Source organism: Schistocerca nitens, chromosome 3 (genome assembly GCF_023898315.1).
Source record: "Schistocerca nitens isolate TAMUIC-IGC-003100 chromosome 3, iqSchNite1.1, whole genome shotgun sequence".
In the NCBI taxonomy this organism is placed as follows: Eukaryota; Metazoa; Arthropoda; class Insecta; order Orthoptera; family Acrididae; genus Schistocerca; species Schistocerca nitens.
Genome location: NC_064616.1, coordinates 569,400,965 through 569,413,260, shown reverse-complemented (window position 1 = coordinate 569,413,260; position 12,296 = coordinate 569,400,965). Strand labels below are relative to the sequence as shown.

The 12,296-nt window shown below is 37.6% G+C and overlaps 1 protein-coding gene across 1 annotated transcript in view; it reads left to right on the top strand.

The window, feature by feature from the left end:
- LOC126249661 (elongation of very long chain fatty acids protein AAEL008004-like) overlaps positions 1-12,049 on the top strand; it is a 156,162-nt gene extending 144,113 nt beyond the window's left edge. The window contains exon 8 of the mRNA XM_049951341.1: positions 10,321-12,049. Within this exon, the coding sequence (XP_049807298.1) occupies positions 10,321-10,485 (165 nt within the window). The 3' untranslated portion in view covers positions 10,486-12,049. The remainder of the gene's footprint in view (positions 1-10,320) is intronic.
- The last annotated feature ends 247 nt before the right edge of the window (positions 12,050-12,296 follow it).

Sequence of the window (12,296 nt, the reverse complement as noted above, 5' to 3'; positions counted from 1 at the left end):
ATCAATAATCGATCTTGTGAGAGTCCTGATTTCATTTCTGACCCTTTGTCTCCTGCGTATCGTTTCAGACTGTCTCCTATAATCCATCTCAGTTTCCATCAGTCTACTCGTTCATTGGGATTTAACTCTCCATACTTCTGGTTCATATGTCATAATGCTTCTAATAATTGCTTTGAAGATTTTTCTTTTCTTTCTAATCTGTTAATCGAGTACAATAAAATTTAATGTTACGATAGTAAACTTCTCTGCATTAGTTCTTCAATTAATTTCCTTATCTTGTTTACCATCTTGTATGAGTTTTACTCACAGATATTTGTAATCTTCAGCATGAGTAATCTTTTCCATCCCTTGTTCCAGTATAATATCTTGATCTGATCTTCCTTTTACCATATACTTTGTTTTATTAATGTTGACCTAATGATCCCATTTCTTATTGTCAATTAATTCAACGTCGTCTTCGACTTGTAACAAAATTAGCTGGTCATTAACAAATTGTAGGGAATATATAGGATACATAGTACTATAACGTATTGTGATTCGCATGTTCCTATATTTTTTTCTTCCAAATTTCCAAACTCTTTTTCTGTATCTATTTTATAAATTGTAGGTAATGCGCTGCGCCCCTGACAACAGTAGTGTCCATAAATGTTCTGGATTGCTTTTATCTATCATAGTATTAATATTATATTATTTTAAAGCTTTTCCCCATATGCATGAAGGTATATTGTCATAGCCTTTTTCTATGTCTACAAATACCAAGTGAAAGGGCTGATTTCGAAAACTTTGTCAAGTATGTTTTTGCAAACAAAGTATACAGTGTACAGTTGATTTTCCTGCCCTGAAGTCAACTTGTTCTTCAGCCTCCATTTCCTTAAATTCCTCATTTAAGAATGCTTAATAATTCTACCATAAATTCTGCTAAATGTATTTGTCACCGTTATTCCTCTGTGAGTCTTATTCATATTCTTTTTCTTTACTTACAAACTGCATAAATCGTACCTTACAGTCTTTTGGGACAGCTTCACCATTTAAACATTTTTCAAAAATGTTTCTCAAACATCACATAATTTATCAATGCCATATTTCAACAGTTCAGTTAGTGTTCCTTCAGTTCCTATAGCTTCCCATTCTTTGAAGTTTTTATTAAATCTTTTACTGTTTTTGTGTTCAAAGAAAAGCTTTCATTATTTTCTGTTATCTCTGTTTCGTTATTAATTGTATCCAAAAAGTTCTTCCCTATTTTCTGTCAATAATTCCCAAAAAAATTTCCCAACTCTTAAACTAACACAATTAATTTCGTGTTTCTTTAGAAATTTCATCAAGATTATCAATATCCTCCATGCTTCTGAGCTGCTTCTTCCCCCAAAAAGGTCCACTTTTCTTTTAAGCCTATTCACAAGTCTCACTTTGTTTGCCATTTTTCTAGTTTTCGTTTTTTGCACGATTGATTCTAGTTTGTCCTGAATATTTTGTATTTTTAACCATTTTAAATATTTTTATTTCTATACTTGTAACTTCTTTCTCTATATTTGAATCGTAATAACATAATGATTTTGTTCTCTTGCAATTAACTGCTTTGTCTAGAGCTTCTTTGGCTTCATATGTAAACATTTAACAATGTATTTATATTCTGTTTGTGGACTATTAAATTTTTGTTCGAGTTAATCTTTCTCTAATCTTTCTCTGAATAAATATTGTACTTTCATTCTTTAGGCTATTTACAATATACTTTAGAAGCTTTGTTTCAGTTTTGAAGTCTTCATCATTATTAACAATCTCTTCTTTACTTGTCATATATACACCTGTAAATACAATTTGATGCTTACTATGGATCACTCTTCTGTATTCTCTGATGTCGTGTGTTTTTAAGGCTGTTTTTTGCCTAATTATTGTGTAATCGATTAATGATTTTAATTGAAGTGTATTCTGAAGGCGCGTATATTTATGACTATCTTAATGCAGACAAAAACCATTTCGAATTTATAGACAATTTAATCAGGTGCGTTAACTAATTTCATGTCATTATCATTTACTGCATTTTCTCCATATGGTCCTACGACTTTATTTCTCACTTGTTTCCTTGTTCTTCTACTGAAATCTCCAGCAAATATTTTTATTTTATTTCCTATTTTCCTCTCCTCTACGTCATCCAGTTTGTTAAAGACATCTTTGTTACGATTTGGTTCATATTAACTTATTGCATAGACTCCTGTTACAGCAATTTTGTGGCCATATAAAGTAATGTTTACTTTAATCAAATTTTCGTCAATAGGTAACCAACTTGTAACATATTTCTGTAATTTTTGCCGTATAATTTTCATTCCTCAATTGCCAACAAAGATATTATTCATCTGTCACCCAGAGTGTTAGTGTTCTCTCATCTCTGCAACGGTTACCTCTTAATCTTTCTTTCTGTCGCAATATATTTTCAAACTAAAATCACGGACGATTACGCACAAGAAATGTATAATTGAAATAGGCTATAATCCCCAATACATTATTGTTTCACAAGTGTTGTACAACCATTTTCGCATTATTAAGGTTCTGCCTTCATAGAAATCACTTTCACTAAGTAACACAAACGTGAACTATGACTAGTATCATAGACATATTTAGTTCTGACTGCCACGTAACTGATGGTGGGTTTGCACGTGGCTATTACAACAAAATAGCAGTTAAATTACTCGGGTACTGCTATTTGTTTACAAATATCGAAGTATTTTATAAAGAAAGAACTGTAATACAGAAACTAGACTTACCAGAAATTACTGCTTTTTTAAGCATGACATAAATAGCATATTTAAACCGACAAATCGGTTTTATATATTGTGAACCATTTTATTCGTACTTGTATATTAGCCGTTAATAATTGTAGAAGCGTGATATTTTATGTGGACACGCTTCAATATGCATACTAGCTTTCTTTTCTGACGTTAGAATCGTGATCCATGATTGCGCAATGTGTTTCGCTATTTCTGTAGCTATTACATATTGCTAGACAATTACATAAACCAACAGACTACATGAATTACAAAAAAAATCGGCCGAAAGTAGTTTTTCGATGTACACTTTGCCTTTCATGGGGAATAGTTAACTTTTCTTACAATGACGATTTTTAGTGTTTTCAAGTAGATAGAAGGTGAGGAGTGTGAGACATAACCTAAAGCATATGTTGACATGTGCCGTCATAAATTACGGTCTCAAAGTTAGATATTTACGTATATGAGTCACTAGTGCAACTAACCCCGGCTGTGGAAATGGAAGTTGCTTACTTTAACTAGTTATCTCGACTGTATGAGACGATAATATTAAACAGGTATGCAAAGCATAATCAGTTAGGGAGAGCAGATGAACGACATATATGCTATACGACACATCATTGCATTTCTTTGCAGTGTTAATTTCCTTTTGCTCGCCAGCTCGCTATTTGGGAGGGAGGGGATGCTATTTATAAAATAGGTGATCTTTTTAATGTAACCTTTCAGTATAAACCATCAAGTGTTAGTGTTCTCTCATCTCTGCAACGGTTACCTCTTAATCTTTCTTTCTGTCGCAATATATTTTCAAACTAAAATCACGGACGATTACGCACAAGAAATGTATAATTGAAATAGGCTATAATCCCCAATACATTATTGTTTCACAAGTGTTGCCTCTTGTATGAGAAATTGTTTTTAAAGTTGAAATTGGTCGCACAAGAAACGTTCTGCTTCCTATAGTGAGACGTGAATAGCATCAGCGATTATCTGAAATACAGATGGCTAACCCACACCATTATGGGAAGCCGTGATACTGAAGATTATACATTGCAACTTAACGACACTCTTGCAAAAATCAGAGTAAAACATTTATTTTGTCCCCCAGAATGGGAGAGCTTAGCTTCCATTCATCCACACCAATAGATGTAATAGAGTTAACGTTAAATAAGTCGTGTCAATCGGAAATTTACACTGGTTTTGTGTCCTTGTTTGGCATAAATTGTCAACTGTCAAGTCCTTTTCGTTATATCGCTCTTTCAATACTTGTGCTGAGATATCATCTCACTTCAGTGCACCTATATTGCTTTCATCATAATAGATCCATTCCTTTTATTTCATTAAATTTAAATAAATTCATGTGTTTAAAATTATTTTTCAGGTTACTTTCTCGTACTACATAGTATACAATATGTAATTAGTTGAATAATGAAATACAAGTACAAACGAAGTGCTGTTTCTCTCGCCTCTGCCTGCAAATTTTCGGCTAATAAACCGAGGTGCGAATAAAAGTTTCATCTTGCTTTAGATGGGGTTGACGGTAAAGCCTATTTTTCCCCTCTCGTGACCTCTCGCGCGAGAACGGAAATATTGTGGTGAGCACGTCTCCGCGGTAGGCTTGTAACTTCCAGAGAGAAACTAATTTCCAGAAACTTATTACTGCAGCAATTTGAGTGCACCTGGGAGACACCAGGATGAATCTGGCAGAGGGAAGTCAAAGCACCAACACGAAATACACACCGCAACCTCGCAGCCACTCGCTCTGCCGTTCCGCTTCCCACAGCTTCTTTAAGGCGTAATAACTTTGTAGACTTCATCTCGCTTGCTAAACAACACAAAAAATGTAAATCATTTAACAATTTATAACTCTTAGTTATTGACAAAAGATTCATTTTAATCTGACAGAGATATTAATTGCTGCCCCTAATATGACTATGTTTTTTACCAGCAACGACTTCAGACATTGTAAATAGCTTGTACCTACCCTGTTAATAGTTTATAAAAGTAGCTGAAATCAGACATCGTATGATATTTTCATATAAACCTTCGACACAACGATCAATTTCTTCCTAAAATCGTGCGCCTTGACTTTATGGAAAATTTTAGTAAAGCATTTTCACATTTCTTGCATGAATATGAAGTTAATTTTAATTGAAAATATCAAATGACTCATTTAATGAAGGAGATTTGTAGGCAATAAATTCTGAACGCATAAAGCAGTACATATTTACAAAATGTTCATTTGTGAAAATGACGTTAAGCTTCCGACGTCGCTGCAGATAGCTGTATTTTATTTATAAGTAAGTAACTGTTCCTTTAAAAGTAAAATAAATAAGTGAAGTATAAATTATTAGATGAATGCGATGTGATAGATCTTTTTTGAGTGGGGTAGTTGCTCTGTTTTGTCGAGGTACTGGAAGAACTTCCATGTAATGACATGAAACACATTTTTAGCTCAGTTCAGTTAATATAGCCTGAGCTTAGTTCCGCTCTTCGTGTAATAAAAAGGAAATTTTCTACCGTCTGTAAATCATCCTACTGCCGTACTATTCAGAATGACCCTTTCAGTCTCGTCTTGTGCAACCCATGCTTTTAGCCAATAATTGTAGTAAGCATAGGTCCGTTACCTTAGCCCAGAATAATATAAGGACATATTATCAAGGAGTCTGTGATTTACAGCTTTTACATATTTCTGAAAAATTATGGATGGACACAACAGCAGTACGTCACTTCATTATAATTACGAGTTTTAGTGAGACAACGGACAGTCTTCAGATTTAAAATATACTTTAGGATGGTCTGTTTGACGGAAACTGGTAATTTTAATTCAGTGACATACAGGTATTGCGTCGTGATGATGAAGTGGCCCTTCGAGAGGAGTATATTTATTTATTTATTTATGTTTTTCTCATTTGTTTGATGTCCTTAAAAACACGCATGAATATAAGCGTGTGGTCCAATATGCAAGAATTGTTAAATGATTTTTACTTGAAGTCTATAATTCAAAGAGATTTAAGTATACACTTTGATTTTTGACTGAGTTATTTAACTATTTCAGAAAATTATTTCAAAATTGGTTTTACTTTTACGTAACTCGCAGCGGGGCAGTAAAATCATCAAACATAATGGACTGATTTACTTCCAAGAATATAACTTGAAAATGAAAATATAACAATACTATAATTAACCTTTGCGTATTTGTACTTTAAGAGCATGGGCTCAAATACTGAAATTATTGTGAACCCACACAATACTCGAAGAATATTCCTCTTACAATCATATTCAGCCTGTGGTAGTCAAATCATGGCTCTCGACGTATGCTAAAAAGTAAAATCTTAAAACTAATGTTGCTCTCCATTGCGGCTCATTGCTGTGAAGAAAAAAAAATGTTTGTTAAATGTTAAAGCGGGCGATCTCTGCGCTTCCGCTATGATTTCGCTTTATAGGTTGACGCGTAATGGTGTGCATTGAAACGGAGGCCGCTAAAATTGTGGAGCTGTAAACGTCTTGAGAAAAATTAATTCAATGCAAGGAACATGACAGAGGGCTCACTGTACATCGAAATAACTCACATATAAACTTTAACGTACTATATTAACAACCACTAACCTTCGTGGTACAATATGTCTGCTTCGTATTACTAGAAACAAGCGAAGAGAGAGGGAGAGAAGAACAATCTAGGAGCGTTCTTCTCCCTTATTAATTGCATAGCAGTCATTACATTTAAGGAGTTTACTCCTTGACACTCAGATTAAATTTGATGTTTGCTATAAAACAGGAAAATTTTACGCCACCTATGCGGTCGGTGAAACACACAAGGTTCGTATACATTTATTTCGTCGCGAGATACGCTTCTCGTTCCAAGTTTTTCTTTTTCTTTTTTACGACACAATTGTCGCTGGGACGGCACAATGATTTTTGGAAAATATGAGAACTTGCCTTTTACTGGCTAGAGAAGAGCACGACATTGTTAGCTAAATATTGAAAACACAAATGAACACACAAAATGATCAGATATGATTAATATGTTTATAGCTGCAGTTGCTTCTCACAAAGCAGCAAAAATAACAGTATATTCTGGAAAAATGTCGACCACTGTAATGTCATTTTCATCACACTTGGACATAGCGAAAATGATGTAGAGTGTGCAGAAAAATCTTATGCATGTTAATGCAGAGCGTGTAGTCATTTACAATTTTTTTAAGGAAACGAAAGACTAAGGATTTGCAGTTTAAATGATTACACTAGATTGATGCTACGCACTTAGCTGCATGATATTTATTCTTTTATTGATATCATAGCCCACAGTTTATGCGAGAAAGGTGAATGAAGTACGTTGATATATTACTGTGTTATTGAGAACCGAGAGGAATGTAATTAGAGGTTCAACGGTTGTATCACGAACGCCATCCGGACAGAAAGTTGTCGTCTCAGTGTAAACGACGCCTGTATGTAAGTGCGTAACAGGGAAGGGTACGGCTTGCAACCGATCAAACAACAGTTTGTCAGTCAAAATAACGGCTTGTGTTTGGCGCAATTCGACATAGCCCACACATCAGCATATAGACTGACAACACAGCACGGGAGTCTCTTATACTGTGATGCTGCACGCCCGTCGGTTTCATATATCAAGACATCGAAGGTTACGATTTTGATACGTGGCTTAGTCGGAGAATCTTACACAATGTGGACAATACCACGTAGCCTCCGTAGCACATATATCCAATTTCCCGACTAATAACTATTTAAGCCAACCGAGTTGTTAATCATCACAACAGATACTGCGTGTGGATAACCTCCAGAGTGTACATCACAGTGGGTCATAAACATATTGATTGGACTCGCCATCAGTTATCTCAGCGGTCCCAATTGCTTGGTAGTAATTTGACGGGAGCCCTACTCTCACTTCCTCCAAAACGAATTTCCATAGTTGATGAAGGGCCAGTGTTGAACCACTGCAGGCTGTGTTTTCAACATGATGGCGTTCGACCACACACGGTGGAATCCGTTTATGACCATATTCATGCCGTGTATCACGACGAAGGCAAAGGAAAGAGATGAACCGTTGCCTGAGCTGATATTACACCACCAAACTTTTCCTATAGTGTTGTTCAAAACAGATTGTGTGGACAAAGGAGACAGCGAATCCTGATTGTCTTAGACAACTCTTAACCTCGAAGTCAGACAGTCTGTCAAGTCGTTGAGGTTGTATTGTTCCAAACTGCGACTAAAATGCTTTACATAGCTTTATATCGACTACGGAAGTAATCATTTCGAAATGTGCTTCACTGAACGACGTAGTGAATAGAGCAATGCGTGAGAAGTTTCTTAGCCACGGATCGTAATATCGTCACCCTATTCTAGCCAAGCTTCATATAGTATGACCGTTCTTTGGAATCGGGTATGTAATCTTGTAACCTAAGCGCGTCCATAATAGACAATACCAAAAGGTATATAAGAAAAAATACTATATATATACACTCCTGGAAATTGAAATAAGAACACCGTGAATTCATTGTCCCAGGAAGGGGAAACTTTATTGACACAGTCCTGGGGTCAGATACATCACATGATCACACTGACAGAACCACAGGCACATAGATACAGGCAACAGAGCATGCACAATGTCGGCTCTAGTACAGTGTATATCCACCTTTCGCAGCAATGCAGGCTGCTATTCTCCCATGGAGACGATCGTAGAGATGCTGGATGTAGTCCTGTGGAACGGCGTGCCATGCCATTTCCACCTGGCGCCTCAGTTGGACCAGCGTTCGTGCTGGACGTGCAGACCGCGTGAGACGACGCTTCATCCAGTCCCAAACATGCTCAATGGGGGACAGATCCGGAGATCTTGCTGGCCAGGGTAGTTGACTTACACCTTCTAGAGCACGTTGGGTGGCACGGGATACATGCGGACGTGCATTGTCCTGTTGGAACAGCAAGTTCCCTTGCCGGTCTAGGAATGGTAGAACGATGGGTTCGATGACGGTTTGGATGTACCGTGCACTATTCAGTGTCCCCTCGACGATCACCAGTGGTGTACGGCCAGTGTAGGAGATCGCTCCCCACACCATGATGCCGGGTGTTGGCCCTGTGTGCCTCGGTCGTATGCAGTCCTGATTGTGGCGCTCACCTACACGGCGCCAAACACGCATACGACCATCATTGGCACCAAGGCAGAAGCGACTCTCATCGCTGAAGACGACACGTCTCCATTCGTCCCTCCATTCACGCCTGTCGCGACACCACTGGAGGCGGGCTGCACGATGTTGGGGCGTGAGCGGAAGACGGCCTAACGGTGTGCGGGACCGTAGCCCAGCTTCATGGAGACGGTTGCGAATGGTCCTCGCCGATACCCCAGGAGCAACAGAGTCCCTAATTTGCTGGGAAGTGGCGGTGCGGTCCCCTACGGCACTGCGTAGGATCCTACGGTCTTGGCGTGCATCCGTGCGTCGCTGCGGTCCGGTCCCAGGTCGACGGGCACGTGCACCTTCCGCCGACCACTGGCGACAACATCGATGTACTGTGGAGACCTCACGCCCCACGTGTTGAGCAATTCGGCGGTACGTCCACCCGGCCTCCCGCATGCCCACTATACGCCCTCGCTCAAAGTCCGTCAACTGCACATACGGTTCACGTCCACGCTGTCGCGGCATGCTACCAGTGTTAAAGACTGCGATGGAGCTCCGTATGCCACGGCAAACTGGCTGACACTGACGGCGGCGGTGCACAAATGCTGCGCAGCTAGCGCCATTCGACGGCCAACACCGCGGTTCCTGGTGTGTCCGCTGTGCCGTGCGTGTGATCATTGCTTGTACAGCCCTCTCGCAGTGTCCGGAGCAAGTATGGTGGGTCTGACACACCGGTGTCAATGTGTTCTTTTTTCCATTTCCAGGAGTGTGTATATATATAAATCCAATCTTCCACCACGTCCGTGCTAAATTAGATGGTACGAATCCTGCTTCAGTTGGACATTTAGTGGCTATATAGAACCTCCTTCTAGTCTCTCTGTGCCCTTAGTGTTGTAATTTACGTGTTGTTTGCATCATGGTCATTTTAGAAGTTCTTTCTGTTTGCAATATTCAATTCAGAGCGTCACTAACGATTTCTACTGCCTTGCTCTGCGAAGAGGGGCCATATCATGAATCATCGGACAGCATAAAATTAGATTTTAAAGCAGCTGCACCACTCTGTATAAGACACTGACCATGTGGAGTACATCTACCTTAAGTTCTAAAAGCAGCGTCACCTTCTGTATAAACTAGTTTAGGTTTCCATTCTAAAATTCATCGTCCCAAAGAATAAGAGTGGAATTCGATGTAGGACTGTCAGTGTCCTCAACAGAAGAGTAGTTGTAGAATTATACTACATAAGCTTATGCAGAATCATTGGGAATTATATTTATTGCTACTGATAATCTACCAGGTAATTTTTTTTCCTAGCGTTCATTTTCAGTAACAATGCTGACAGCCAGCTGCTACAGTTTATTAGTTACGTTGTTAAGAATTAATAATGTAGACTTTGTAGAGTTCACGCATTTAAATGTTGTCTCCCCTTGTTACAGGTGCAGTTTGTTATCGTATTCCTGCACAACATGCAGCTGCTCATCTACGACTGCAATTACCCCAAAGCCATCGTCGTGCTGCTGGGAGTCAATGCTTTGTACTTCCTCTACCTCTTTGGTTCTTTCTACCGACGCACGTACAAGAAACAGCACAAGCAGCACTAACAGAGACAAGAGACATGTCTTTCATGGTTATGTGCAATGAACTGTTTAAATGCAAGTGACGGTGGTTTCTTCGTGGAAGGGATATTTCTCAGAGAAACTGAAATTTGTGCTTTGTTCTATAACTTTCATAAAAGTTATTTGCCTGAAGTGATTACAGGACAACTTAAAACTGCAGTTACACAATAATTTTCATAGTATAATAACTTTTACAGCGTTATACAAGAACAACGTGCGCTGGACTATGAACTACTACTTCGAGAAAAGGTGAATCGAATGTACAAAGCTTCTGAAACTTCATGTATCAATTCTGCGAACAGCACACATATGAAGAACTATTTGACTTCATACTTAGGCTTAAGAGACGTTCTTTTCACGAGCTTGATCGTGTACATTCCAACAATTGTGAACGATGTTATCAGTTCTTACGTTAAATGAAGTAGCCTTGGAATCTGTTCAAAAGGTTCACTGTAAAGTTTCAGCAGATTTAAAAAAAAATGATATTATTTAATATTTGCAACTTTTATACATGCATTTCAGGATGTTCATTGGTATCATGTAAATAATAAAATCACCATGAATTTTATGTTGGTAACGTACATGTAGTTCTGGTAATGCAGAGTAGAACAAAGAAAAAAATTGACAGTGAGTGAAACAACGTACATTGCTACTTCTGGTTATACTGTACTACTTCTCACTTTTGGTTTTCTGAATTATTTCGTTTTACGCTGTACTTCGCTAACTTCATACCCCGTGTGCCTTCTGAATTATTAGTGCAGGATTCATTACTCCTGATCACACCAAAGATAAATAACGCTATGAAAGGGAAAAACAGACAATTCTAGTGACAGAGTTGCAGACCTATTCTGGTGTGTTCGTGGAGTTCTGTTCGGTTCACAAACTAGTGCTGTCTCTTTGATCTTCTAACGAACGTCCATTTTTCAATATTTGCTTAAATTACCTGGTGAGGTATCACCGGACTTAGTAATATTTCTGATAAAGAAAATTTCAACAATTTCTTATTCTTGGTTGTTACACCACATTTATACGGTCATCTCGAGCTAGATCAACATTCGTCAAAAGGGGACGCAGGAGCAAACAGACTCTACCTATTTTTGCAGAAAACCATGTGTAGTGCAAGCACCAGCTTTTGAATTAATGGAATTTATTATTTTGTATGCAAAGTAATATCATTTGAAAAATATCTTTAAGAACAAATGGACTGAATAGTTGAAATTACAAGCTTTGTTTTACAGTGTTTTTCTTTAGAGCATACTATTAGTAGTGTGAGATTATTATTCGGCCAATTACTTGCTACGAAGTACGTTATTTGCCAACTGCATAATTTACATTTACAACCACTTATATCTACCCAGCCAGTCTCTATGTATAAGTACGTAATTTGGAACCGCTGAAAAAATATACACCAAAATTCATGCTGACTATAATTTATATTAATTTATTTTGTACATTTATAAACTAGTTTTGTACAAATTTTCCATGCAAGAAGTAAATCTGCTTCTGGTAAAGATACAGATTTTGATTATAGAGGTAATGTTCATCAAGAATGCCATATTTCTGATAGTAATAGTACAATAACTATTAGTTTTGTAAGAAATGATAATTTTTGTAAAGAATAATAAATTATATTAACTTGTATGTAGCCTTTTAATATTTTAATTATGTTACACAAACAAAGGACACCGAAGTTTACTTATTTGTTTCCGTACTGTTCTATCATCTGGCCATAGCTCATAACAGAATTTATCAGAAGATTCTCTGAGCTACAGTGTTTTCAGTGGTGTCAGTATCGT